The sequence below is a fragment of the Tachysurus fulvidraco genome, chromosome 24, assembly GCF_022655615.1.
Source record: "Tachysurus fulvidraco isolate hzauxx_2018 chromosome 24, HZAU_PFXX_2.0, whole genome shotgun sequence".
Taxonomy (NCBI): Eukaryota; Metazoa; Chordata; class Actinopteri; order Siluriformes; family Bagridae; genus Tachysurus; species Tachysurus fulvidraco.
The window spans coordinates 11635954-11662864 of NC_062541.1; the positions used below are offsets into that span (position 1 = coordinate 11635954).

At 40.5% G+C, this 26911-nt stretch overlaps 1 protein-coding gene across 50 annotated transcripts in view; it reads left to right on the forward strand.

The window, feature by feature from the left end:
- clasp2 (cytoplasmic linker associated protein 2) overlaps positions 1-25550 on the forward strand; it is a 42319-nt gene extending 16769 nt beyond the window's left edge. For 2 of the 50 annotated variants that reach the window (XM_027175464.2, XM_047808335.1), the window contains 37 exons: positions 1888-1964; positions 2124-2216; positions 3755-3900; positions 4172-4307; positions 5139-5209; positions 5306-5365; positions 5448-5525; positions 5607-5774; positions 6370-6410; positions 6530-6694; positions 7038-7058; positions 8078-8182; positions 9818-9844; positions 10400-10426; positions 11865-12032; positions 12332-12373; positions 12915-13022; positions 14024-14086; positions 14790-14896; positions 15017-15040; positions 15207-15454; positions 15677-15740; positions 16670-16726; positions 17125-17127; positions 17806-17969; positions 18063-18141; positions 19432-19575; positions 19784-19927; positions 20322-20428; positions 20518-20665; positions 20783-20848; positions 21280-21484; positions 22461-22654; positions 22750-22878; positions 23413-23619; positions 23933-24049; positions 24445-25550. In XM_027175464.2, the coding sequence (XP_027031265.1) occupies positions 1888-1964; positions 2124-2216; positions 3755-3900; positions 4172-4307; positions 5139-5209; positions 5306-5365; positions 5448-5525; positions 5607-5774; positions 6370-6410; positions 6530-6694; positions 7038-7058; positions 8078-8182; positions 9818-9844; positions 10400-10426; positions 11865-12032; positions 12332-12373; positions 12915-13022; positions 14024-14086; positions 14790-14896; positions 15017-15040; positions 15207-15454; positions 15677-15740; positions 16670-16726; positions 17125-17127; positions 17806-17969; positions 18063-18141; positions 19432-19575; positions 19784-19927; positions 20322-20428; positions 20518-20665; positions 20783-20848; positions 21280-21484; positions 22461-22654; positions 22750-22878; positions 23413-23619; positions 23933-24049; positions 24445-24531 (3890 nt within the window). In that variant the 3' untranslated portion in view covers positions 24532-25550. The remainder of the gene's footprint in view (positions 1-1887; positions 1965-2123; positions 2217-3754; positions 3901-4171; positions 4308-5138; positions 5210-5305; positions 5366-5447; positions 5526-5606; positions 5775-6369; positions 6411-6529; positions 6695-7037; positions 7059-8077; positions 8183-9817; positions 9845-10399; positions 10427-11864; positions 12033-12331; positions 12374-12914; positions 13023-14023; positions 14087-14789; positions 14897-15016; positions 15041-15206; positions 15455-15676; positions 15741-16669; positions 16727-17124; positions 17128-17805; positions 17970-18062; positions 18142-19431; positions 19576-19783; positions 19928-20321; positions 20429-20517; positions 20666-20782; positions 20849-21279; positions 21485-22460; positions 22655-22749; positions 22879-23412; positions 23620-23932; positions 24050-24444) is intronic. The other 48 variants (XM_027175491.2, XM_047808337.1, XM_047808332.1 and 45 more) reach the window with 44 other exon arrangements.
- Positions 25551-26911: the final 1361 nt, after the last annotated feature.

Sequence of the window (26911 nt, forward strand, 5' to 3'; positions counted from 1 at the left end):
AGGTTTAACAGAGAGAACTAGAACATAAGTAGATCTCAGGAAAGTACATTTATTTATTTGTTTGTTTTTTTGTTTGTGCTCACTCTTTTTATCCAAACTGGATAGATATTTTATCCAATTGATGCAGTTGAGGGTTAAAGTTCCTGGGTTAAAGTATTGACAACTTGGCGATTTTAAACTCATGATCTTCCGATCGATAGTGAAAAGGTTTAACCGCTGAGTTCCAGAAAGAGATGATTGTAGAGACGGTTTGGAAGTCAAACTCTCGGTTCTTATTTCTGAAGGCAATTGGTTAAACTTACCTCACGATAAAGAAAATCTGACTGAATCAATGTTCTACAGATTTACAAGATCAAATGACCAACGTTTTTCCCTTTTTGGTTTTTTTTTCCCCTTAGACTTTTAGATGAATCTTTCCCCTTTTTGTCTTTACTACTGTGCTAGGAAACTTCGACACAACAGGATTTAGGTCTAAACCCAGAGGTGCTGTTAGAGTACTGCTTTAGAATATTTACTCAGCAGCTGTGGAAACTCCATATAGTAGAAGTTGCCATCAGTAGTGTTTATCAGTATTACCAAGTTCTTGTTATGAAGATATTCTTATCATGATAAAAGGCTATTTCAGCATTTGCCTTTATAGTGCCAGTTACAAGCGCATTGGTGGTGTGACCTGTAAATATATTATGTAGCTGTGGGGAAGTGTGTTAAATATAAATCTATAACAGCTGATCTGTTTTTAACAGCCGATATGTTTAAAGGATGCCAGGATTAGCATTGTGCTAGAACAATGCACTGATAATTGATGTCAGAGGTGAGATGAGGATATTCCTGCCAGCTGCTCGAGTATATAAAACGCCTGAGGAAAAGCACCACAGTGGCTGCTTTGGCCAGATGCCTGCATACTTGTGGTTGTTAAAACATGTGGTATACAATATATGTAGACTTGGAGTACATTTTCTTTTTCTGGGAGAGTGATATGTTGTGTATAATATCTACTGTTGGTCATTTTGGAAAATATAAAGAATAATGTGTTCTTTCTTAGGAGTTTTAGACATTAATATCGTTTAAACCCCACAGGTGTTTTAGTCAGAGTTTGCAGTATCTGTTATTCCCACTGATGTTTATGCTGAAACTCATTTGTTTGCTTTGCATTTCATGGAGAGTAAAAAGGCCTGCGTTAACTCCTCCTTACTCCACATGCATACTCAGGGGTTCGGGAACCCTCGGGACCCGAGATTGACAGCTCTATAATGCACAGACAGGATGTTCTTGATATCTGAAAGATGTGTGTGTGTGTTTACTAAAGGTTTGCTACATGTGCTTTTTGAAGTTCCTGGTGTAAGCAGTTCTTTCTAAATACGTATTGATTTTAAATCGAATTTTGAACTATTTCTTTGTCAGGCAATGACAATGACCTCTATTTCAAAATATGACACACACAACAGTGGGATCCCCTCTCTTGGCCTTGCAGTTGTTTCCATAGAAACACATGAGTGTGCTCAGTTGCTATGGAAACAGCCGCAACCATCACTAACCTCTCTCTGAGGAGGCACAGATAAAGATGAGCTTTCCCTTTGAGAGTGTGTGATTTAAGGGAGTGGCGTGAAACTTTAGATATAATCAAAATACACTCTTGAAGAATTGTGCACTGATTCCTAAAAATCACACACACACACACACACACACACACACATTATTAAATGACCAGATCTCATACAGGAATAAACCACAGGCTTAAAATAAGAGAGAAATAAAAAAGTAAAATTTAACTTGTATTGTCTCAATAACATTAAGGTGTCCTCATATGAAATGGATAAAATTAGGAGCTGCTTTTAGATCACATTTCGGACCACTACAATGAGAATCTAACAGATGCCTTATTTACAGGTGTGTCTAAAGAGGTAGCTGGTGCTTTAGATGAGGAGGACTTTATTAAAGCATTCACAGATGTCCCCACTGTTCAGGTGAGACACACGTATTACTCACACACATTAATTTAACTGCAAGTATCAAAAGGTTGATGAAGAATATTACATTTAAAGGTTAAACCCTGAAAGCCTGCGTAAAATGTGTATAAAGTTACATGGTGTAACTGGCTCTCTCTGTTCTCCTTCATCCCATAGATCTATTCCACGCGTGACCTGGAGGATAACCTGAACAAGATCCGAGAGATTCTCTCCGATGATAAACACGACTGGGATCAGAGAGCTATTGCAGTGAGTGTATTCTTGCAATAAGCAGATTTTCTGAACATGTATGTGTCAAGGATACAAAGATTTGTAAACACTCAGGTATTTAGGTTCTCCTGTCGATTGGCATGCAATGACATCCAGTCATGATTCTATAGCATTAAATATGAATTAAATACCTGCAAATAATTAGAACTTTTCCACATCGATTCAAAACATTTCTGCAAACACATTTGACAGGACTGACCTCCTTTTTTAACAGCAGACACAGGTTGGGTTAAACTTAAGCTCAACAGAGAAAATGTACTTGAATACTTTTGATTAAATTAGTATCATGGTTATAATATTCTGCTCTATACAAATATATTTAAGTTATAGACTATTTATTTCACAAGCCATGAGTCTAACGCACACCTCTCACCACAGCAGTGCTGTTAGGTGTCAGAATATTCCCAAATCTCCCCCCCCCCCCCATGTTTTTCTTCATTATCTGATCACCTTCATTTGATTATTCATGCTCTATGCTCATGTAGCGATTTTATTATTGGAGTGCTGGTGCCAAAAATGGTTAACCAGATGTGAATACTCGTACACACGTGTAATGCACACACACACAAACAGACACTGTGATTGTAACAAGATCAGACAGTCTTGCATTTTGATAGGAATCTAAGGCAGTCTCAGTATAAACACGGTGTGTAGAGATAACAGGTGAAGTATGAACATGTTAAATGAACCAAACTAGTGAACATTTGCTCTGAATTGAACTCTGAATTTCCTGCAGGTTGCATTCCTGTAAATTTTTATTTATTTATTCAAACAATTTTTTTATTTGCATTTTTCTCTTCATAATCTGTCTCACCCTTATCACAGCAGAGAGTAAAGTTTAAAAATGTATCCCCTTGATGGAATATAACCTTGACACTCTTGCTCTAAAGAGTCCCTACAGACCACACGTTAAGTTGTAAATGGTGGTCTATGAGAAGAGATTTTAGACTTGGCGTGTCTGTGCATGTGTTTATGAATAATTTGTCTGTGTCCTGCTGTTTCTTTTGAACTTTAAGGACTTAAATCCTTCCCAGTATTATTGAATGGGCTACTTGGCTTGTTGTAATGTACAGTGTAAGGTAGTTTCTTCTGTATAGTCCAAAACAATAGCAGGTGAGACATGAGGACTTTTTTTTTTCCCCACACGGTATTTTCATGAGAAAACCTTAAGCATGGTATAAGTTTCAGGTGTCCGTGAAAGTGACGTGACATACGGCTAAGTACTGTGACCCATACTCAGAATTCGTTCTCTGCATTTTGACCCATCCAAAGTGCACACACACAGCAGTGAACACTTGTGGGGGGGTTCGGTGCCTTGCTCAAGGGCACCTCAGTCGTGGCCGGCCCGAGACTCGAACCCATAACCGTAGGATTACGAGTCAGACTCTCTAACCATTAGGCCACGACTTGCCCAAGGCTGTTGTACCGACTGAAATCATCACCTGGTTTAGAAATTCTCCAAATTGCTGTTCGGTTATCTGACATGCATGTTAACTGAACTCTCTCTTTCCTTTCAGTTAAAGAAGATCCGATCTCTGCTGGTGGCAGGGGCAAAAAACTACGACTGTTTCTACCAGCACCTGCGCTTACTAGATGGAGCGTTTAAGCTTTCAGCTAAGGACCTGCGATCGCAGGTGGTGCGAGAGGCCTGCGTCACTGTGGCGTGAGTGACAGATCACGGCTTTATTTCAGAGACCCCGCTCTACTCGGCTTGTTAAGATCACGTTTCCCTTAGTCACCTAATTAAGGGGCTGAAAATAAGTGACAGCATAAAGTACAAGCCAATTGATTTGCTTAAATGTACCAAATTAGTGAACATTTGCTCGAAATGTTTTGTTTTTCCACTCAGCAGTCAGCACAATTTTTTTTGTTGTGTCTGTGTGTCTTTTTTTTTTTTTTTTTAAATATATATATATTTTTATTGTTGTCTGTAGGCACCTGTCCACAGTGTTGGGGAATAAATTCGACCATGGAGCAGAGGCCATCGTTCCTGTGTTGTTTAATCTTATTCCCAACTGTGCAAAAATAATGGCGACCTCTGGGACGGCAGCAATTCGCATCATTATACAGGTAAGGAATCCTCAGTATTAGTGGGTGTAAATGTGCTTTAATAAACGTGAGTTTATTTAATTTGTAAAGAATAAAACACCAGAGAGCTGTTACCGACCTAAAGTTAATCATTTTCCAATAACAGTATGTCCAGTTTACTGCAGAAGTTTTCTTATGAGCATGTCGTATGCATATAATCATTTTTATATTGCATTTAATACATTTATACATACATACAAGTCAGTTTCTGTTATCATTAATGACAGCTAGGGGCAGTAGTTCCCCCACAAGCCTTTCTTTGGTTTCTCTTTCTTGAAGTTAATAATTCAAAGCAAAAAACAAGCAGCTTATGTTCTGGAGACGGTGAGAGAACCCTTAGTGAAATGCTTACCAAGTGCTGATACCAGTGACTCTTTCGTGTCAAAGTGTTAAATACATTTCTGTCGTTAGGTTTACATTATTTGAAGCATCTGCTCTACAATTGCATTTGAGTTGGCCTTTGTAGAAACCATAACATTAAAAATGAGAAGTGATTTTGATTACAGCTGACACTATGGTCACAGACGCGCTTATAGAATATTAGTCAACACCACCTGATCAATCAGAACTGGGTTATAAACTAAAGTATTTTTTCCTCATGCCTGAAGACGTCAGAGAATTTGTAGTGCAAATACAAACATGATTGGGTATATGTGAGAAAATGTAAAGAAAAATGCATGTAAACGATACAGTTAAAATTAACCGATGAACCAAAACACACACGAAATATTGAGATCATACAGTAACTACATATAGTTAACTGCAGTCAAGCATACAGTAGTTTTGATGGCGTTTATCTGTTTTTGTCGGTAGCATACACACGTGCCACGGCTCATTCCTCTCATCACAGGGAACTGCACTTCAAAATCCGTGGCTGTAAGGAGGTGAGAACAGCAGCACCACTCGACACCAATCATGTACTAAACCCTATTCATGTGCAATTTCCTCAGTATATACTTTCTCATAACCCCCTCCTTTAGACGCTGTTATGAATTTTTGGATCTGCTACTGCAGGAGTGGCAGACACACTCTCTGGAGAGGTATGAAGAAAGAGGAACGAAAGGGATTTTTTTAAGTTTCCGTAGCACTTCCTTATGTGCTCTTTCTCTCTGTCTGTCTCAGGCATGCGGCTGTTTTGGTGGACAGCATAAAGAAGGGAATCAGAGATGCTGACTCAGAGGCTCGAGTGGAGGCTAGAAAGTACGGATAACTTCAACGGCCTGTAAATGATCCACATTTCCTGAGTTTGAATTAATGTAGAAATATTGATCTGTCTCTCAGGGCCTACTGGGGGCTGCGGGCTCATTTCCCCACAGAGGCGGAGTCTCTGTATAACTCGCTAGAACCGTCCTACCAGAAGACACTTCAGTCGTGTCTAAAGAGTTCGGGCAGCGTGGCATCGCTCCCACAATCGGATCGCTCTTCCTCCAGCTCGCAGGAAAGTCTCAAGTAAATAAGACACACGTACAGGACTCTTTGACAATAATGTATCATTAGGCAATTTTCCTGAGCACTTTTATAAAAACAGACCTAGACACCACCTGACATCTGAGATTTGAGAGATAGTGACAACAGTAAAAGTGTCATTATATTGCTGTTTACTCCTTTATCTGGACAACTGTTTGCTGAAATGTCACGGCCTCTTGTCTAATTCTTGACAAATATTTGCTGGCTGACCAAAGATACGGACAGTAATGAAAGAATCTCATGATGTGCTACTGTCTGTAGTGGAACTGTTTCTTTTTTTCCCCTCATTCAAGCTTTTCAGAGGGAAGGGTTATTTACTTAATTATTTTTTAGATTTATGTTTGTTTATAGAGTATCATATGCAACTTTTTGAGGTAGTTATAAGTCGAAACCAAATAACGTGCACCTGGTATCAAACTTCTGGCCAATGGAAAAGGTGACCATTTGGGAATTTGTCATTTCCCCAAACTAGCTTATAACTCTCACATCACCTTCATCCACCAGTAGCAAACGATTTGTATAATTTGATCAATCTTTTTCTTTTTTTTTTTCTTTTTTCTCCTTTTTCCCCGTTTAGTCGGCCGTTAACTTCAAAGTGGTCGGCTGCTCCGGGCAGAGGTAAGCTGTCAGAATAAGAATACAAACTGTTATGTGTCGTTTTTTGTTCACATTTTTAATACAGAGATTAAATCATATGAGTAGTTGTTTAATTATGTTTTTATTTGCTTGTTTCTCAGTTCCAGCCAGCTCTAAATCAGCAGGCTCACCAGGTTCCCTGCAACGATCTCGGAGTGATGTTGATGTAAATGCAGCAGCCAGTGCTAAGGCCAGACACGGTGGACAGGCAGGAGGAGCTGGCCGCCTCACTACGGCTTTACCGCCAGGCACCTATGCCTCGCTAGGTATCTGCTCAGAAACACTCAGGGCTCTTGTGAGGATGGACCTCATACTTGGAACACTGAAAGCTGAAACACACTTTCACCTCTTTTTCAAACTCACACATCTCTCCTTTCTCTCTCTCTGTGAATATATCCTTCAGTTTACTCCCTTACTTGGAATTAAGTGATCTGAAGTATGTCAGCATTCTTAAAAGTAGTGTGTAAGCATGTTTCTGATCTGTGTGTGTGTGTGTGTGTGTGTGTGTGTGTGTGTGTGTGTGTGTGTGTGTGCCGTGCATACTCATTTCTCTCTAACTGGTTTGCTGTGCTCCTCTCTCTCTCTCTCTCTCTCTCTTTTGGCTTAAAGATGATGCCTCTGATAAGGATGGTAAGATCATATCGTAGACGTCCTGTCCACTCATCTGCTTTAGCTTATCTGTTCTTCCATCCTTCTTTGTCTCTCTTTGTGGTGCTCTCCTGTTTCACACTTTTGGTATTCATGTCCTCATGTTTTCCTGCTTTTGGGTGGAATTTTTTTTTTTCACCTCCACATACAGTCTGATTAGGAGACAAACTGCATATAAAACACACCTGAGGTTCACAATCTGTTCCTGATGGAAGACATTGTGTTCGTAGTTCATAGATATCTGTGTCATCTATTAGTCTAGCAGCTTTCTGGTTCAAATCCAGATCACTGTAGTATGATTTTTCCTCTCCTTGTTGTACTTGTTTGTGCTGCAATGTTGCTGCACCCTGCTGGAGAGGAGCAGTACTGCAGACTCTAGCTTCAGACTGTAACTGTGATTGTGAATTTCATTCAGCTGCTTAATCTGGATGTCCTCCATTCATCTTTATTTTTCTAATGCTTTCTACAGTCTGCCTACTTGGTCCCAACTGTCAGTTAACATGTTTATCTAACACTAGATTTAAGAGACTTTTAAACAATTTAAACGATGAATTAATCGATTGCTTTATTTTATGTTCTTAATTATGTTTATTCACACTGTTATTTAGTTGGTCTAACTTTACCCAACATTTAATATTTTTAAAGCTTCGGCATTCTGGTGCTCTGTAATTTCTACAGATGTTAACGTTGTAAACGCATTCTATTGAGAGTATTACAGATACTTACCTATTTTCCAGGTTTTGTCAATTTAACGTGCTAGTCCTGAGGTCATTGTGGTTACTCGTCGACGTTCAATACAGTGCGTTTAAGATTGCGGTCCCGATTTTATCAAATAGCACATTATCATGTAATAAATAACATTGACAATGTGACCTGTATAAAGCTGGAAGGATTCATGTTCGAGTGACTTTTAACTGGCAAACAAATTTGTATGTGTTGTCTGGATTTCGTCAGAGACTGATGACTTTGAAAGTTAAATGTGCGTGTCTGTGCATCCCCAGGACGTCTCCGTACTAAGCAGCCGTTGTCAACTCCATCAGGAATGAGCAGCACTCAGGTGGACTCGAGGGCCCGGAGCCGAACAAAGATGGTATCTCAGTCCCAACGTAAGTGTTTGCACTTGCACGTTATCGATGAAGCCCTCAAACACGCATGAACATCTGCACACATCAGATCACTCTTAACTTATTCACTACACCTAACTTGTGTTAATTATTGACTCTTATGGTTCATGTTATTAGGTAACATATATGTGCACTTTGCTGGTGATCAGTTATTGAGTTAAGTAAATGAGGTCAGCTTCAATGTACCATCTTTACCAATGGAAAGGGCTCATCATATGGCCATCAGATTATGTTCGCCTTTCTCAGTACAGCATTTACACTGACATGGTAGTGGGTGCTGTGCAGGCAGCAGCAGTGTAACTGGGGTCTTTAAGAACAGTGTGTGCACTTCCTGGCCACATAATTTTGATCCACCGACTTTAAAGGTTTGCAGTTACTCTGTTCAACACAAGCAAGGAAAGATGACCGCTGATGTCGTCGCCCATGGTCACACTCACAAAACTGTCGATACCCGACTATAAAATTGATGTCAGTGCTTCCCTTTGTGAAATATATTTTATATCGTAGTTAAAACTAGAAACGAACAAGACTGGTAACTAGTCATATCTGTGTGTTTAATACAAGACTGAACACAGGTTCAAAGTATGAACACTTGCAGTTTCTGAGTATGGATCAGACTGGTTTGTTTGCTGTTTAATTTGTTTTCTCACTGAACATAAACAAACCTGTTAACAACTTTTGTCTGAAAGGTGTATAGTGTAAAACGCATTCATCCATTGGTCAGAATATAGTGGCAAAAATGAGCAGACCCAGGGTCATGCTGCTGAAAAGTGATGTGTTCTGGAGATTTGAAGACTAAAAAGAGAAAATGAATGATGTATGCCATACATAAAATATTTTAAACTCTTAGTTTCTGTAATGATTTTAAAATAGAATTATTTTTTTCCTCTCTGAAGTGTAATTGCTGTGTTTTTACCTGCACAAATCACCCACACCACACACTAAAGAGTCACAACAGAACAGAATAGAAGATCAAATGCTGCGTATGTGAAAGCACCGTAAGGCTGTGAGAGACCGAGGACAGGTTTCCAGGGATGATCAACAGCTTGCTCTGTGGGATTGCTTTAAAGAATACACTAAGTGTATAGTCTGTCTTATGTCTGTACTTTTAAGTCACAAACAGCTGGAACCAAATTCCTTGTGTCAACACATTTAGCCAATAAACCCGATTCTGATTCAACACATCTTTCAAATTTATAGCTTTGCTAAATTGAGCCTAAATATCATCATATAAATAAAATCTGTTCTGATGTAGCTTGATGTTCAGTCATGTTCTAAACACCCCGTCCACACTGCTCATCCTGACACACTCACCTCTGTGTAACAGTCAGTATGATGCAATAAAATACAAAATGAGCGACACGCCTCATTAAATTATTCCTTTCCTCTAGACATGGAGTCATCAGTTAAACATCAGTTAAGCACCTTCAAGTAATTAACACATGATTAAAACCACCAATACATATGTACACAAGATATGTGTGTGGACAACTTGCTGTAGCATGCACATTCTTTCCAAGAGCTGTGTGTGTGTGTGTGTGTGTGTGTGTGTGTGTGGATTCATCCTGCTCTCGGGATGTAACACGCGGCTCCTTCCAACTGTTTCTGTGCCTTTAGGTTCCGACGATTCTGATTGCACGCCAGGTACCCTCGTCTGACGTGTTGGCGAGTGTGTTAGTGTGTGCGAGTGAGTGAGGGTGTGTGTGTGTGTGCGCGCGGGTGTGTACCTGCATGCTGTGTGGTATTCACTTGGGTGTGTTGGTGTGAGTCCATTTCTGCCTGCAGGACATTTGAGAGCCAAATCCACTCCTGCAGTCTCACACATTAACGTGTATGTGTGTGAGGCATCATTGACTTAAAGGAAGCCATTAAAGAATTTTGTGTTTAAGGGAAGCACAAACCAGCGAAATGGAGAATCATTAAGTGTGTTAGGGATTTCATCTTCTTTCATCAGCTTTCATTTCTTTGCCAGCTTACCGCAGTGCTGATCGGCAGCTTTTTAGAATCTGTGTGCGCTCTTTTTGATGTTGCTATTTTTATTTTCAGGCTCATGTATTTATTCACTTCTTGCTCCAGCCACCTGCATGTTTTTAGCCCATTATGCTATGCTATTGTTTTAATGTGCTTTTCCTCCTCTTACCTTATGGGCCTCATGGCTCCTAATTTCCTCCCTATGATTTTGGCCCATTATTGGCTCAGGATCACAGTCTGCTACACCAATTGGTGGTAAGAATTTCTACATATTTTACCTGTCATACAAAACTTTCCCCTTTACACACCTACCACCGGGATCCACCCTCTTCTACCTTCATGGTTGATGAGGACAGGTGGACGTCACGTTACTGTCCACAACCTCACTCGGTGCTGCACGTATAGTGTACAGCTTCTCTGCTTGGCTTGCTCTGAGTGCCTTAGTGGTGTTTTTATAAAGTTTAAAAGAAAATTCTGCTGGAAATAGTCGTGTGTCAAAGCCATCTGTAGAAATCATTTTTGATGGAAACATGCTTGGCGTTACAGAGAAAAGTCTGGAGGAGCTGATCCATGTCTGTGTTCACTAGCATTAGAAAACGTTTCTGCTGTTGCACGGGTCACATCTCATTTTTATGTTTGTTGACGCTGCATATACTGAATCATTTCTCTTGTATTTGTGGATTCTTGTTGTATGAACTCCATCGTAGTCATAAAGTAATGATGTTTGACTTTTTTTGTTTTCAACGATAGTCATGTTGTCACTGTTAGCTCCTCTCATTGTGCTGTTCATTAGTTCCAGTAGAGTGTGTGTTCAGTATACGCTATTTTTTTATTGAAAGTACTAAAGGAACATTCCAGTGTTTTTCAACCTAATCTGTTAGATTAATCTGCTAAAATTTAAACATGACCCAAAAATGAAAAAATATACACTCGCTATCCACTTTTATTAGCTGCTTCATGCAATTAGCCAATCATGTGGAAGCAGTACATTCATAAAATGTACTGTAAAATGTACAGATACAGGTCAGAATCTTTGGTTAATGTTCAGGGTTGTTGTGCTGTGTTTGCTGCCTGATGTGCTATTTCAGAAACTGCTGATCTCCTGAGAACGAACACTCCCTTCAGCGGCGTTAAACAGAGTGGTGTGAAAAACATAAAGCATCCTGTGAGCTGCAATTCTGCAGGCACATTGCTGTTGAGAGAAGTAAGAGGAAAAGGCATAGACCTGGTTCAAACTGACATGAAGGCTACAATAGCTCAAATAAGTACGCTTGTCCACCACGATGAGCAGAAAAGCATCGCAGAATGTACACGAAGTACCTTGAGGTGGATACAGCAGTATGGGTTTCTCTTCTGTCAGCCAAGAACAGAACTCTGAGCAGGATTTACCGCCATTTGTCTTATGATCCATCAGCTTGACTATTTAGTAGTTGTTGTTTTTTACAGTATTGTATAAGATCCAGAGACAGTAGTGTGTTAAAATCCCAGAACATTTGCAGTTACAGCTCATCTGGCACCAATAACCGATTGACTGCTGCTACATGACTGGCTGAATAAATGTTACTAATAAAGTGGAATTTGAGTGAGAGTTTGGATTTGAAAAACTGGAGTATTCCTTTAATATAGGTATGGTCTAATCTGTTTTATACTCCTCTCTTAACTTTTTTTTTTTCTCTTCCCCCTTTTTCATCAGCGGGCTCTCGCTCTGGCTCTCCGGGCCGTGTGTTGGCCAGCACAGCTTTGAGCACACTCAGTACAGGCGCCCAGCGTGTGAGTGCTGCTCCCGGTTCCCAGCGGCGCAGCAGAATCCCACGCAGTCAGGGCTGCAGCCGAGATTCAAGCCCCACCCGACTGTCTGTGGGTAAGCACCAACCTTACTGTCTCTTTTTCTCTCTATTTGAATGTCTGAGGTGTTGCAAAGAACGCAATGTGGAATTCACCTTTTTGCATTTTTGATTTGTGATTTAAATAAATAAAAATAATCTCCCAGCTGCTGTTTGTGTCATTTGTACTTTTTTTTGCTGCCTGCAAAGTGAATCAGTTGTTGCTCTCTTTCTTGCCGTTTGTTGGTGGGTTTTGGTGTTGGTGGGGTGGGGTGGTTGCAGCCTACAGCAAATACTAATTCTTACCGGTCTTAAAATCTGCTTTCTTTGATCAAAGCGCCATCCAACGTCAGCCACATCTACAATGGATCGAAAGGAGGTATGCTTTTTGCGCTTCTTTCCTTCATTTATCACATTACAATAACCCATCCGTCTGTCTCCGTACTGGCTGGATTGCAGTGGTGTTCACAGGTGATTGTGCTGCTTTGGCCTGCTTCAGGAGACAGGACTTGTTCTCGCATTAACCCGCTGAGCTAATTCGCAGTGCTGAATCACACCATAATACACACAAATAAACAGATCAGTATCTCGTACTCTATCTCTAACTTCTTCTCCTTCTATCTGTGCTATCTTTGTTTCTCCAATATTTCCATTTCTGATTTAGGGCCTGAATTAACACAAGTTACGAATATACGAAGACTTTGTTTAAAATTAGGACCCCTATTTTTAACTAGTCTCTTGCTCTGTTTCAGTGCTTTTACTGTGTTGTATGTTAAGCTTGTGCTTTCTCTTATCCTCCCTTGTCCCCTAACTCCCCTGTCTCTTCATACTATTTATGGCTCTGTTTGTCTCTTTCATGGTATTTTTTTCTGTTCCTTTGTCTTTTCTTATGTCTGTCCCTTTTTCTTGGGGTGGGTCAGCGCGGGGTAGTCGTATACCACGGCCTAGTGTGAGTCAGGGCTGCAGTCGTGAGGCCAGTCGAGAGAGCAGCAGAGACACCAGCCCTGTGCGTTCCTTCACACCGCTTGGTGAGTAGCCAGTCATCGCTGCAAACAGAACCAGTCCCAAATAGCTGTAGCTCCACAGGGTAGGGATTAGGGATTAAAAAGGATGTATTTTGAATATTTTTTGCATGCACGCTACTCTTTGCTAGGCCTCAGGTTAGCTTCCAGGCTTGTTTTTCTCACATGCTTTCTAAAAATCAAACACCATGGCTTGTTGCATTAAATTATGTGCGGTGTTTGAAGCCTCAAAACTCGATTTGTTAGTGATGTTCTTATTACCATCGAGTATGAAATCATCAGTTTGTATCAGTTGATGTGATTCAGAGGGATCATAATCATGCAGAAGATCATTGCTTGTTGCTTTTCAAGCTTTCCTTTCTTTCATGCCGATGGATTATGCTGCGAGAACTGTTTGGTGTTTACAAACTAGTGGCCCACTAGAGGAAAAAAGCTTAATGAATTTCTGACAGCGACTGACAGTGTGTTAAAAACGCATACGATTCATGAAATACGTATGGTAGAAGTAATGTAACGTTTTAAGGAACATAAAGGTGGGTTAGTCTGTTTTTTTTTAACGCATATACAGTAAATTGTACGTGACAACTTGCTCTAATCTTTTTCGGAGACTTTTTTGCATAAATATCACAGCACAAAAAGAGCATCCAGACAAACGTGCTGTAAATGTCTTTAGGTATTTAGGTAATATAACCTTATTTCAGGATTTCTGTTCATTCAGTAAGAATAGATATGCTGGTGTCATTACTTGAACATATATAATAGAAGCATGAAGCGGGTTATTTTTGTCGTGGTGTTAAAAAAAACTCCTGATTAAATTACACTCGACTTACTGTGGAGTTGTCTGGTAGGAGCTGGTCATGCAGGCAGAACTGGACTTTAACCTCTGATTCTGTAAGTGTGGGTCACAATGTTGGTGTTTTGTTGAAGGTTCAGGAACCTGGGGTTTCTGTGGTGGGCTCTAACACTGATTTGATTATGCATGTTATGTGTGTATGTGTGTGTTACAGCTTCACGACACTACTCTCGCTCTACTGGTGCCCTTCATGCCCCAGATGCCTTTGGGGCAGCAGGTGAACTATGACCCGCAGCCTCCCCAGTCCTTATTCAAAAGCAGACTACATATGCGTCGTCTTCTCATTTGTTCATCCCAGTCATGCCTTTTTTTTTTCTTCTTCTTTTTCAGTTCAGCCTCCACTGGACTGGACTGCATGCTTTATGTTTAGCTTTCATAACAATATTTCCTTCCCATCTCAAAAAAAAAAAAAAAGTGATGATGCTCTTCAGCAAACAGCCACAAATGTGGGATACCGATACAATCGATGACTTAAGTGAAGATCAGAATTAGAATTTAAAGGAGCAGAATTAGAATTTAAAGGAGCAGTTTGTTATTTTTACAGCCCTCTGCAGGTTCTATGATCATTTTAGGTTTAGGAACTATTTTTTAAAACATTGTATTCATGCTTCCTGTCGTTGAGGGAACGGTGTGGGGGTGTCATTGAGTTTTCTGCATTTGAAGCTTTTTGCTGTCAGTTCAAGTCCAAACGGTCATCGTCTGTTTTTCATTCTAACCCACATTTTCTTTTTTTTGTACGTAATTTACTTACTGTTTTTCTGTCGTATTTTATGTTTTGTATTTTCTTTATATTTCAGTGGTGGTACGTGATTTTTATTATTGTATTGTACGTTTTTTTTTTTTCTTGTGCCCTGATGTCTGTGTTCCTATACAATGTAAGCTGATTATGTTGTGCTAAAATGTCCAATGTGTATATTTAGGTTCAGGTTTGGGGATCTCGCAGTCCAGTCGTCTCTCTTCTTCTGTCAGTGCCATGAGAGTGTTAAATACGGGGTCGGATGTGGAGGAGGCCCTCGCCGATGCATTGGTAAACAACCACATTTACACCAATTAATAGAACGACTCTGATTACCCAAACGTGTCTGTGATTCTGTGCTTAACTCTTTCCTAACCATCATATAATAACTGATTTTGTTAATGCTGCCAGCTGTTAGGTGATATGCGGAGCAAGGTCAGTCTTTCAGATTTCTGCCCTTTTTTTTCTGTTGCAAATCACCTGCTTGTCTCTTGATTCCATTCACTTCAGTTATTGACGTGCCTCTTTTTGTGCTGCTTTATTCCCTTAATTCTTTACACATCATTTGTTTCTGTTTTTTTTCTTCTTCTATTTTTATAAGCAGAAAAAGCCAGCTCGGCGGCGGTACGAAAACTACAGCATGTATTCCGATGACGATGCCAACAGTGATGCATCGAGTGCTTGCTCAGAGCGTTCATATAGCTCACGCAATGGCAGTATTCCCACATACATGCGTCAGGCTGAAGATGTGGCCGAAGTACTTAACCGCTGTGCTTCGGCTAACTGGTCTGAGAGGAAAGAGGGGCTGATGGGGTTACAGGCCCTGCTGAAGAACCAGCGTGCTCTCAGGTACCACGCATACGTGCACAGGTCCCTCAAGGATTGTTCAGTGTGTTACTTCCTATGATCATGCAGATATACCAAAGATGAAGTTTATGAATAGGGAAAGTTTTAAAATTTGTGTGTCAATATTTAAGGTTACTTTTTGTTTACAGTATGAGGCTTCATGTAAAAAAAAAAAAGTCATAATTTATGTTCCTGTTTGTCTTTGTGTCCTCTGTTCTTTTACAGCCGGGTTGAACTCAAGAGATTGTGTGAAATTTTTACAAGGATGTTTGCAGACCCACACAGCAAGGTACCGCCGGCACGCCGCTTCTAGCTGGGCATATTTTTCTCGCACGCACACAATACCCATGCATGAAACCTGTATGAATAAAATATCGGATTCTGCCTCACCTACAGCCTTTAACTCGACACACATATGTAGCGGCACTCTCAACAGAGGCATGCGCTCTGCACACTAATTCTCAGGGTGAGGCCACTGGCTAACCGCATGGTTTATACAGATTGGGTGCATTTCTGTTGTTCATGACTGTCAGTCAGAACGCTCAGCTCTACTTATTCACCGCAACTTTGCTACCTATCCAAACAGGATCTGTATTTCTCCACTTGCTTATGCACGTACAGTCACTTTGAAGAATACTGGGATTTTTAAGTTATATTGGTACCAATTATGGAGCATTGAAACATTTCGCTGTTTAATTTTTCCCCCCAGTCACATCAAGGCCTAGTGGACCAGTAAAGTGGTGATTGACTAAGAAAGGAAACAATAATATACTTTAAAAGCTTTTCTCTAATAGCCAAGAATTTGTTTTTACTCCTTTACGGCATTTGGCAGATGTCCTTATCCAGAGAGACTCACATTTTACCTCATTTTTTCAAAACTGAGCATTAAGGGCCCAGTTTAGGGGCCCAATGGTGGTGGTAGATGGGTGGACCTAAGATTCGAGCTCGCAACTTTCCAATTGGTAGAACACCTTAACCAATAGATTACCCCATTCTCAAAGACAAGTATAACTGTCGGCAGTGAAACTACGAGTGAGTTATTCTGGAAACGCACATGGACACACTAACACGCTTGGTTTCTCATTTGGCGTGTGAATTGGTTTCTTACTCACCTGCAAACCGCAGCGTTTCCTTGCTCTCGGTGGCCGGGCCGTTGCCCAGCACTGTAAGTTTGATTGATTGACGGCCTTCGGGTCCAACCCTTTCTCTGATTTGCAGCGTGAGTCCAGAGGCTTCGGCACGGCAGAATCCGGTATCAGTTCCGCCTCCTTTAAGGTACAATACACATTCCTGCACATTTAAAAGCCTGACCTGTCTTCAGGGGTCTGGAAAACTGGAGCCCCTACTTCTAATGTGCTTGGATTGTAAAATCCTCTGGCACAGAAATTTCCACCCTTTTCTTCCATCTCTTGAATATTTTGGAATCTTTGTCTCTCCTCCCTTCTTTCTTTATTCTGTGTATTACTCTCTTTCACAGAAAAGATGCTGGTTGAATTTATTTGTTTAAAAGCCTATAAGCTATTACCCTAATAAGATATTTTCTTTATTCAGAATTAATCTTTAATGCATTTCAAAGGAAAAATGAAACTCACTACGTTTACTTGTTTGTTTTTGTTTGTTTGTTTGTTTGTTTGTTTTTTCTCTTCATGCCTTTGCCTGGGGTGGAACTGTAGAGAGTAAGTTCAGAAGAATTTTGTGCAGATTTTACGACACGTTTTTGTTTTGGTGTGTGTGTGTGTGTGGCTGCTTTAATGAATGCAGTTCCTGCTTGGCAGAATATAATTTTATTTGGGGTTTATCTTTTGTGGCAAGTGCAAACTGTAAAACTAACACACTAATCAGTAAGAGGGTGTGATCGTATTAGTTAGAGGAATGTTTAACAGAAGACATTCATGACCTCTTCTGCTGTTTATCTTCCCTTTATCTAATCAGAAGAAGTCAAATAAAAGTTTTATGCCTTTTAATTTTGAATGTGTGGTGATTGTGCTGACCAGTGGTACGCTTTGTCTTTTGATAACTAATAGTAAGAAACTCTTGAACAGTTGCACTGTTCATAGGATCATTTAGTTTACTAAAACTATCTAGGATTTGTACTGGCTGATAAGGATGCACCGATCCCACTTTATTAATGAGCTGATATAGATCCAATACTGGCATAATTTCACTAACTGAGGCTCTGAAGCTTCTTTTGCAAAATTCAGAGTCTTCCTGGGAATCTTCATTGTGTCTTAACTCAAATGTCAGATTTGATTAGATGCTTTATCTAGTTTCAGTGGGTACCAATCAAATCGGTGCATCCCCACAAGCCAAACATTTTGCACATATCAAAGGCTGTGTTGTTGTTTTTTTTGTAGGTGTTCAGCATGTTCTTGGAGACACTGGTGGACTTCATAATGGTTCATAAGGCAGACCTGCAGGACTGGCTGTTTGTGCTGCTTACACAACTGCTGAAAAAGATGGGCGCCGACCTCCTCGGCTCCGTACAGGCCAAAGTACAGAAAGCCCTCGACGTCACAAGGTTTGTAAGATAAGACAAACCTTTCTCCCCAAAAAGAAACAAAATTTGGCGACATGATTTGGCACTAATTCTCTCTATTGCATCTCTTTCTAGGGAGTCTTTTCCAAATGATCTGCAGTTCACAATTCTTATGAGATTCACTGTAGACCAGACACAGACACCCAACTTAAAGGTAATTGCTGCTTTTGGGCGCAGCTGTGCGTCATCACAGGCTTGGTTATGTTGTGAGTCATTTCCAGTTAATCTTAATGTCGTACATTTTATTTAGAGATTGCTTCCGTTGAGGTTTTTCTGGCCACTTGTTTCATATTAACAAATCGTGTAAGCACTGTGACCTCATACATGGGGGGATATAACCTTTCATCAACTGTCATTAAAAGAGGTCACCGCTTGACGCAGGATTATACCCTAATTTCATTCCCCCAAACGTGTTTACCACACCATTTGCCCCTCACCCAGCCCTCAGTGTGGTTTCTTTTTTCCCTTTAGTGTTCTATCTGCATCTTTGCCTTTTCCACCCCCTAGCATTTCTCCTTCCCCTTTCCTCATACTTGCTCCTTCCACGTCCCCTCCCTTCTGTATGGGTTTTCAGTCGTTGATATGCTCTCCTTTCTCTTTCTGAAGCCGGGGAAAAGGCGCTGTTGCCGGTTCGGGGGCGGGGCTATAGAATTGCTTCCCCTCAGAAAGCGGCGACATGCTTGCACACTACAGGATCATATCCAAGTGTGGAACCAAGCTGTACAGGTCAGTGAGACACAGGGGAAGCAATCCTATAGCTCACTGGCTCCTAATTGAGTTACACCCCCTCAGCCCGCTGAAGGTTGGAATCAATAAAGCTTAATGACATCATAAGTGTTAAATTTGTTAGAGGCGTTCCGAGACACTAATCAAATTGAATCGGAGTCATTGTGAGTTTCTAAAACGTACATAATTGAGCCTGTGTGGAGATCACTGCTGTGCTCCCAATGAAAAAACTGTTGAAAGCGTTAGCTATCGCATCACTCAGTGGACCTCCTAACTAAAGCAACTCTGGTTACTAAGTGGATAATGGATACCGTGCTCCTGACGCAAAGGAGAGAAGGAGATACAAAGCAGTGCATATACTTTTGGCACACTGTGCCCCAATACCCCCTCTCTTGTCTTTTGCAGTGATTTTTTTCCCCCCTCATTTTTCCCTCTTTTCCTTTGTTGTCTGTGTGTGAGTGCATGTATGCAAGAAGTTCCATTTTGTCTCTGGGGCTTGCTGAATATCAGGACTGCAGTAGGACATTGCCTATAATGTGTTGTTGAAATGGTGCTGGTGTACTTCTGATATGTTTGTTAGGTGAGAATAGTTACCAGAGGAAATATTGTATAGGGTGTTTATTATTCTACAGTAGCCTCATATGGCTCATATTGTTTATTGTCATGCAAACGTTGTTCATTTTCTAGATTAGTAGTAATATGAGGCTGATATTTACAGGTGAAAGTGGCCATTTTGAAGTATATAGAGACCCTGACGTTACAAATGGAGCCACAGGACTTTGTGAACTCCAGCGAGACCAGACTTGCAGTGTCCCGCATTATCACATGGACCACAGAACCCAAGAGCTCGGATGTCAGGAAGGTAGGAGAAAGTGTTCTGTTTGTTAAACCTATGTCTACCATCTACAATTTATTAATCCTCACCAAGCAGCCAATGTTAGCCACTAACAGAATTAACACTATTGTTTATTTAGAAAATGGTCAGTTAGTGTATTGTTTGCATAAAGAATGTTTTATTATGTGAAGTGTGTTTCTGAATTGCTGGAGATCTGTGTATTTCTTGGGTCCAGGCAGCCCAGTCTGTGCTGATTTCGCTGTTCCAGTTGAATACACCAGAGTTCACCATGCTTCTTGGTGCCCTACCTAAAACCTTCCAGGATGGAGCTACCAAACTCCTTCAGAACCACCTACGCAACACTGGCGGTGTAGCACCAGTAAGATATACATCATCACATGCATGAGATCTGACAATGTGCATAAGGATTGTAGAAGGAAAGATCTTTTCAGTATTAAATATGTAACAAAGATTACAAGGGCAAGGTCTTTCTGGTAGAAACTTTGTCATCAGTGTTTACAAATTATAGACGTAGATATTCATTTAGTAAACTGCACAGTTGGTAATACATTGCAGTGTCTCCCATGTGGTGGTATACAATTTAATCAGAATAACTGCTACCAGCAGACTAGATTACAATAGATGAGATAACTGAACGTTTTGTAGCTCAGGCAGAGACACCCGTTAATCCATGCAAGAGGCTGAACTTTTAGTTGCTGTATAACTTCTTTTGTAACAGTACAGTCCTAAATCTTCTTGTATTTGTGTCGCAGGCCCCAGTAGGTAGCCCATTGACACGACACACTCCAAGGTCACCGGCCAGCTGGTCAAGTCCTCTAACATCCCCTACCAACACGTCACAGAACACGCCGTCCCCGAGGTAACCCACACACACACCCCCTGGTAATTCAACAATTTCACATGCAAGTTATAGAAATCACTGATCATATCCTTCTTCTCCTTTTTCAGTGCATTTGATTATGACACAGAGAACATGAACTCGGAGGAGATTTACAGCTCTCTGCGCGGCGTTACCCAAGCCATCCAGAACTTCAGCGTGCGGAGCCAAGAGGACATGAGTGAACCTCCTCGCAAAAGAGAGGGAGACGGAGAAGAGGTAATATCAGCGATGGAAGGGTACTGAGCCATCAGATTAGAAACTGAAACTCTCAAACCATACAAAATATTGGTGTTTAGTATCATTACAGGGATGTGCTATATATCTTTAAGGCAGAGACTCCTCAGTGTTCATCAGCACTTCGATATGGTTAGAGGAACAAGAACGAACACCAGAAACAGGGTATTTTGTTAGAACACACAAACAGAAATACTGAATTACTGGTTCTGTTCAGTCTTTCCCTGAGCCTAGCTTAGAGAGCCTTAATTTTCCAATCAAATATTCTAACCCATTTCTGTTATATAAACCCATCTGCAATTTCCATCTTAATTCTTACCAACCACATTTGTAGTGTATGTGTAATTACCATGGACCAGAATTTCAGTAGGTTTTTCATTAAGAATTTTAAAAATCCTGTTTTCCCAAACTTTCTCATCATAGAAATCTAAGGGCAGTTGGGAAGGTTAATTTGATAAATGTATAAAATACACAACTACAAGGGTTACAGACATTAGATACTGTGAAATTGTCTGTGGTATATATGCACATGCTGCAAATGTGGTAGATACGTGATTCGCTTGAAAGAATAATTGTGCGCGTCTGTGTATCTTTAGGGCGGTGCTGACACAACGGAAACTGGTCGGACAGCATTGGATAACAAAACGTCTCTGCTGAACACCATGCCCCTCCTCTCCTCCAGTCCCCGCCCCAGCAAGGAGTATCAGCCAGGTAGTTACTCAGACTCTTCCTTCGGCTCCTCCCCTTTTAGTAAGAGCCTGAAAGAGCCACTGGACCATGACGGCGAGAGCCTTACGGATGGTGAGACAATCCAGATTGTGTGTGTTGTCCTGTAATTCTACGTTTCACCGGACGGCACCAAGCTGCTGCACAGTTGGCAAGGGGTGAATTACTACCTGCTTTGTGTGTCAAACACTGTGGCTTTGTAGTTTGGTTACTCCTGGTGTAACTGTTGCTATTTTGAGCATGACTTCCCAGTGCAAAATAAGGTTGAATTTTTCACTTCTTTTCTTGGCCATCATCATGCAGTAATGCTGCCTATGCAGTGGCATAGAGAGAAGGAATCTGTTGGCAACTTTACGCTTGGTTACCTAAAGCTGCTTGCGTGAAGATTTAAAACAAATAATTAAGAGAACAATAAAAATATATATATATATAATTCCGAGAACCACTTAAACCACCTGACTATCAAAACCTGAAATTCACTTTGACTTGGAGGTGAGCTAAGCTGTATGTTGTATTATTACCAGTGTTGTGCTAGTTAATAAGAAATAGGAACTAGTTACAGTTACTAGTTACTTCATTCAAAAAGTAACTCAGCTAATGTTAAATAATGAGCATATTTCCACTTTGAGAAACTCGTCTTGCTCTCGCCTCGAATCGCCATTACTGCCACACATCCCTGAATAAACGGAAACACGCCCACAGTGCGGCGTCTTCGTGTTTACAGGTCGGCATCCACCAATCCTACACTGCGTCACTGCTGTAAACAGGTTAGTCTGTAGGCTACACTTCAGTTAAAATTGTAACTGGTAACTGCTCCGCCATATGGTTTAATTTATTTAAAAAGTAACGCGTTAAGTGTTACTTACTGTTAAACGTAACTGCGTTACAGTAACGCATTACTGCCCAACACTGGTTATTACATATTGCATGTCGCACGTTTTATCGTTCATGTCACGCGTATACTGAATATTTTGGTCACACGATCTACCCAACGTGTGTCTACACAATTGATTATTTGCTCTGATTCTCTTTTGCATAACGATGCTAACAGATAGCAGTGTGGACCAATCAGAGGTGGTGGCTGAGCTGTTAAAGGAGCTGTCCAATCACAGCGAGCGGGTGGAGGAGAGGAAGGCAGCGCTCTGTGAACTCATGCGGCTGATCAGGGAAACACAGCTGCACGTCTGGGATGAACATTTTAAAACTATTCTCCTGCTGCTGCTGGAAACCATGGGGGATGGCGAGGTATGTGCAGAGGATGAATATATACACAATTTTATTAATGCCAGCAAAAAAAAAAAAAAGCTGATTTATGTTGGTCATTAATGTAATTTCTGCAGCATGTGATTCGTGCACTTGCACTGCGGGTGCTGAAGGAGATTTTGAACAGACAGCCCTGGCGCTTCAAGAACTATGCAGAACTTACTATTATGAAGACCTTGGAAGCACACAAAGACCCACACAAAGAGGTCAGACATCCAAACGCACCACGTGCACTCCAAACATTATATACATTTTAAATATTACATACACGACTTGGCGTTTTTGTTTGTTTTGTTAACCATTTTGAAATGGCTTCTTTTTTCTTTGGGAAACAAAAATGAGCACAACACCTGGTGAGTTTTTATAGCAGCGGTCACACCCTATAGTTTACTGTGTAGTGAAAATAAAGATGCGCATATTTTCACTTAATAGCTGCCAGGTGTGATGATACTTTCATGTTTACTGAAAATACAGTGGAGTTTAAGTAGAGCTAAGAGACTTGTGTAAAATAAACATGCACACACAATGAGGCATATCTTTCTACACTTTTAAAGAGGGCACTAGGCAGGGCATTCAGCTAATGAAGAGGAATCCACTAGGGATTTGCTCTAACCTGAATATGTTGTGTCATGAATAACAGGCAAGGAAGTGAGCAGAAAAGAGTCTTCCTTAGATCCTTCCTTTTTTTTTAAAAATTGTATGCACTGTGTGTGTGTGTGTGCGTGCGTGCATGCGTGTAGGTGATCCGGGCAGCAGAAGAGGCAGCAGCCATGCTGGCAAGTTCCATCAGCCCAGAGCAGTGCATTAAGGTGCTATGTCCCATCATTCAGTCTGCAGACTATCCCATCAATCTGGCTGCCATCAAGATGCTCACCAAAGTAATTGAGCGACTGCCCAAGGAAAGTCTGGTCCAGATGCTTTCGGAGATTGTCCCTGGACTCATTCAGGTAAGAGCTCATTTTTAACACTCAAAACCTGCTAAAGGTTGTGTGCCATGGCTTGTTGACTTATACTGCCTGCCACCCAGTATATTTCCTGGTCATGATGTATTCTAACACATGTGGTCTGTATAAAAGAAATGGTCCATTTTAAACAGTGACATTCCAGGATAAATCAGTTATTGCACATGAGTGAATGAATTAAGTTAGTTAAACACAGCACAAAGCACAGCACCCAGTACACAAATAAACCATTTCAGAAGGGTTGTTCTGCTTTTTCCAGTAATTTCAACTGTAATATTTCTTTTCCTGTGTGATGTAGGGTTATGATAACTCTGAGAGCAGTGTACGAAAAGCTTGTGTGTTCTGCCTTGTTGCCATCTATGCCATCATCGGGGAGGATCTCAAACCTTTCCTCAGCCAACTGTCTGGCAGCAAGGTGAGCTGGTAACATGTACAGATCTTCACATTTGCCTCAAAAAACTCACTCTTTAGCACTGAGACTTATTCATTTCAGCTTTATAAAAATCTCCCCATTATAGTCTTAATAATAATAATAAAACAGAAGGGGAAAACATTCAAAATTGGGAATCATAATTTAATTAGAACTCAAATCAAAACAACACTGAAAAAGGATTGTCAGAAAAACATAAGTTCAGCAACTTTTCTTAAATATCATCCGATCTACTTCACACCTTCAGCCAAATAAAGTACATTATTTTTTTATTTTAAACAATTGACATATCTCTGTCATAAATAGCTCCACAAAGAAAACTAACACTAAACACTAAAATTTGAATAAAAAGTGAATATAATTGAAATCTGTCTTTGCAGCTCAAGCTGTTGAACCTGTATATAAAGCGTGCTCAGAGTGGCTCTGGCGGAAGTGGTGACCAGTCATCTGACGTGGGAGGCCTGTAGCTGAACCCACAGGATTGTAAGGGCTGGAGTCCTTGCAGGCTTTTAACACACATACAAACACACAGACCGCTATAAACATGCACAGGCTTACAGATACACACATGCAAACACAAGTATGGACTTGCTGGACATCTTCCTCTTCCCCTCCTCTTCTATCCAGCTGCAGCCATGTGGGACAGCATGGATCAGACTCCAACACTTCCTGTTAAACTAACAACGTCTTCTTTTTGTGTGAGCATGACTCATTGTTGTGCCAGTGGTAAGCTTTGTTGAGCTTGTTGTGTGTGTGTGCGAGAGAGATAGTGTGTGTGTGTGTGTGTGTGTCAGTGCAAGTTCACTTACCTTTTAAAATCCCAGCATTGAGATAAAAAGGAGAGAGGGGAGGCGTTACGTGTCACTCCGCAATATCAAGACCATTTCCTTACGATCAAAGAGCTTCTGAGGAAACTCAGATTCACAAGATGCAACTCACAGTTCTGAGCACAGATTTCATTAGAAGTGCTTATAGCTCCTTGATTGAATCTTAATGATCTTCTCACTTCGTAACACTGAATGGTTGGTTCAGCTTGCTCTATCATATGGCATACTTTGCTTGGCTATCTGCATGTCATGATTAAAACCGACCCTTTTTATCTGGTCACCTGTAGGACTTAATGGGTCCAGGGACCCACTCACACATCCGAGGTTTGTGTCGCAGTTGTACTGCAAAGCCAGATGTCATTTGAATACATAGGCAATATGTATCTATATAACACAACAGGAGTATTCAAGAAAATCTTGTGTTATTTGGAGGCTGTGTAGATTCTTTTAAGTAGCGTAGTGTCATTTCTTCTCCGAAGGGAAATTTGTAGAAATGTATTTACGCAAAAACTGATGTGTGTCTTTCTCCTTTCTGTAGTTTCTCTTTCTCCCCTGTGAGGAAATTTTCCTCTGGATTCCCAACTGCATTTCTAAAGCTATGCTAACAATAAAATGAAAATAAAAAAATGTACAGACATGAGTAAAGTGTTTTACCTTAATTCATGTGTCCTACTTTTGTTTGCTTCTTTGTGAGGCCTGTGACTATTATTTTCACCGTTTATACACATCCAGATTTACACTTCTTTTTTTTTCTATTTCGTTTATATTTGAGACCAGACCCAGTCCAAGCATAAAGCTATTTTGGCAATAGATATATGTATGTGTACATGTGTGTGTGTGTGTGTGTACGTGTGTGTGTGTGTGTGTGTGTGTGTACATGTGTGTGTGTGTGTGTGTGTACATGTGTGTGTGTACGTGTGTGTGTGTGTGTGTGTGTACATGTGTGTGTGTGCGTGTGCGTGTGCGTGTGTACACGTGTGCGTGTGTACACGTGTGTGTGTGCGCGTGTGTACACGTGCGTGTGTGTGTGTGCGTGTGTACACGTGCGTGTGTGTGTGTGCGTGTGTACACGTGTGTGTGCGTGTACGTGTGTGTGCTTGTGTGTACGTGTGTGTGTGCGTGTACGTGTGTGTGTGTGCGCGTGTACATGTGTGTGTGTGTGCATGTGCGTGTGTGTGTGCGTGTACGTGTGTGTGTGTGTACATATGTGTGTGTGTGTACATGTGTGTGGGTTTACATATGTGTGTGTGTACGTGTGTGTGTGTGTGTGTGGGTGTACATATGTATGTGTGTGTGTGTGGGTGTACATATGTATGTGTGTGTGTGTGTACATGTGTGTGTTTGTGACATTAATGGCCACTTTCATTGCAGTTTTATGGCTTTTCTGTTGAATTTATCATTCATTGTATATATGATATTTAATGTTTCATGATGGGGTTGTAACTTGACTCAGAACCCCTTTCACCTCTACATTTTTGATGGGTTAAGTGGAAGTGTATGTGTGGTGTGTGTTTTTTTTATTTATTTTTTTATTGTTTTTTTTTTTTGTTATTCACAGGGGTTATGATTGAATCTGAAGTCATGGACCATTCAGTGCTGAGCATTTTGTAGATAAATGCTAAAGATCAATTTAGATTCATAAAGATTAAGCTTTGGGTGGTGGATTACATCTTTTCAGGAGGATCAACAGTTTATAGTAATGTTTAAGGCATTTAAGTATCTTTTATTAATATTATAATTTATTTGGGGGGGGGGGTGTTATTCATGAGAAAGTAGTTGGACAGTGACAGGAAAAGTCTTAAATTAAAGACAGAGGTCTATACAAACTATAACAATTTTACATGGAACAGATCAAATATTGATATCAACTAAACCATGTACTGATTTATATATTAATAATGTACTGAACATTTTGATTACCCAAAAAAAATCAAATCTGTTTTAAGAAAATTTCAGAAACCAAAACAAATGTTCATTTAAATGTTATCTGTTTATATGTAAATATTATTTAATATGTTAT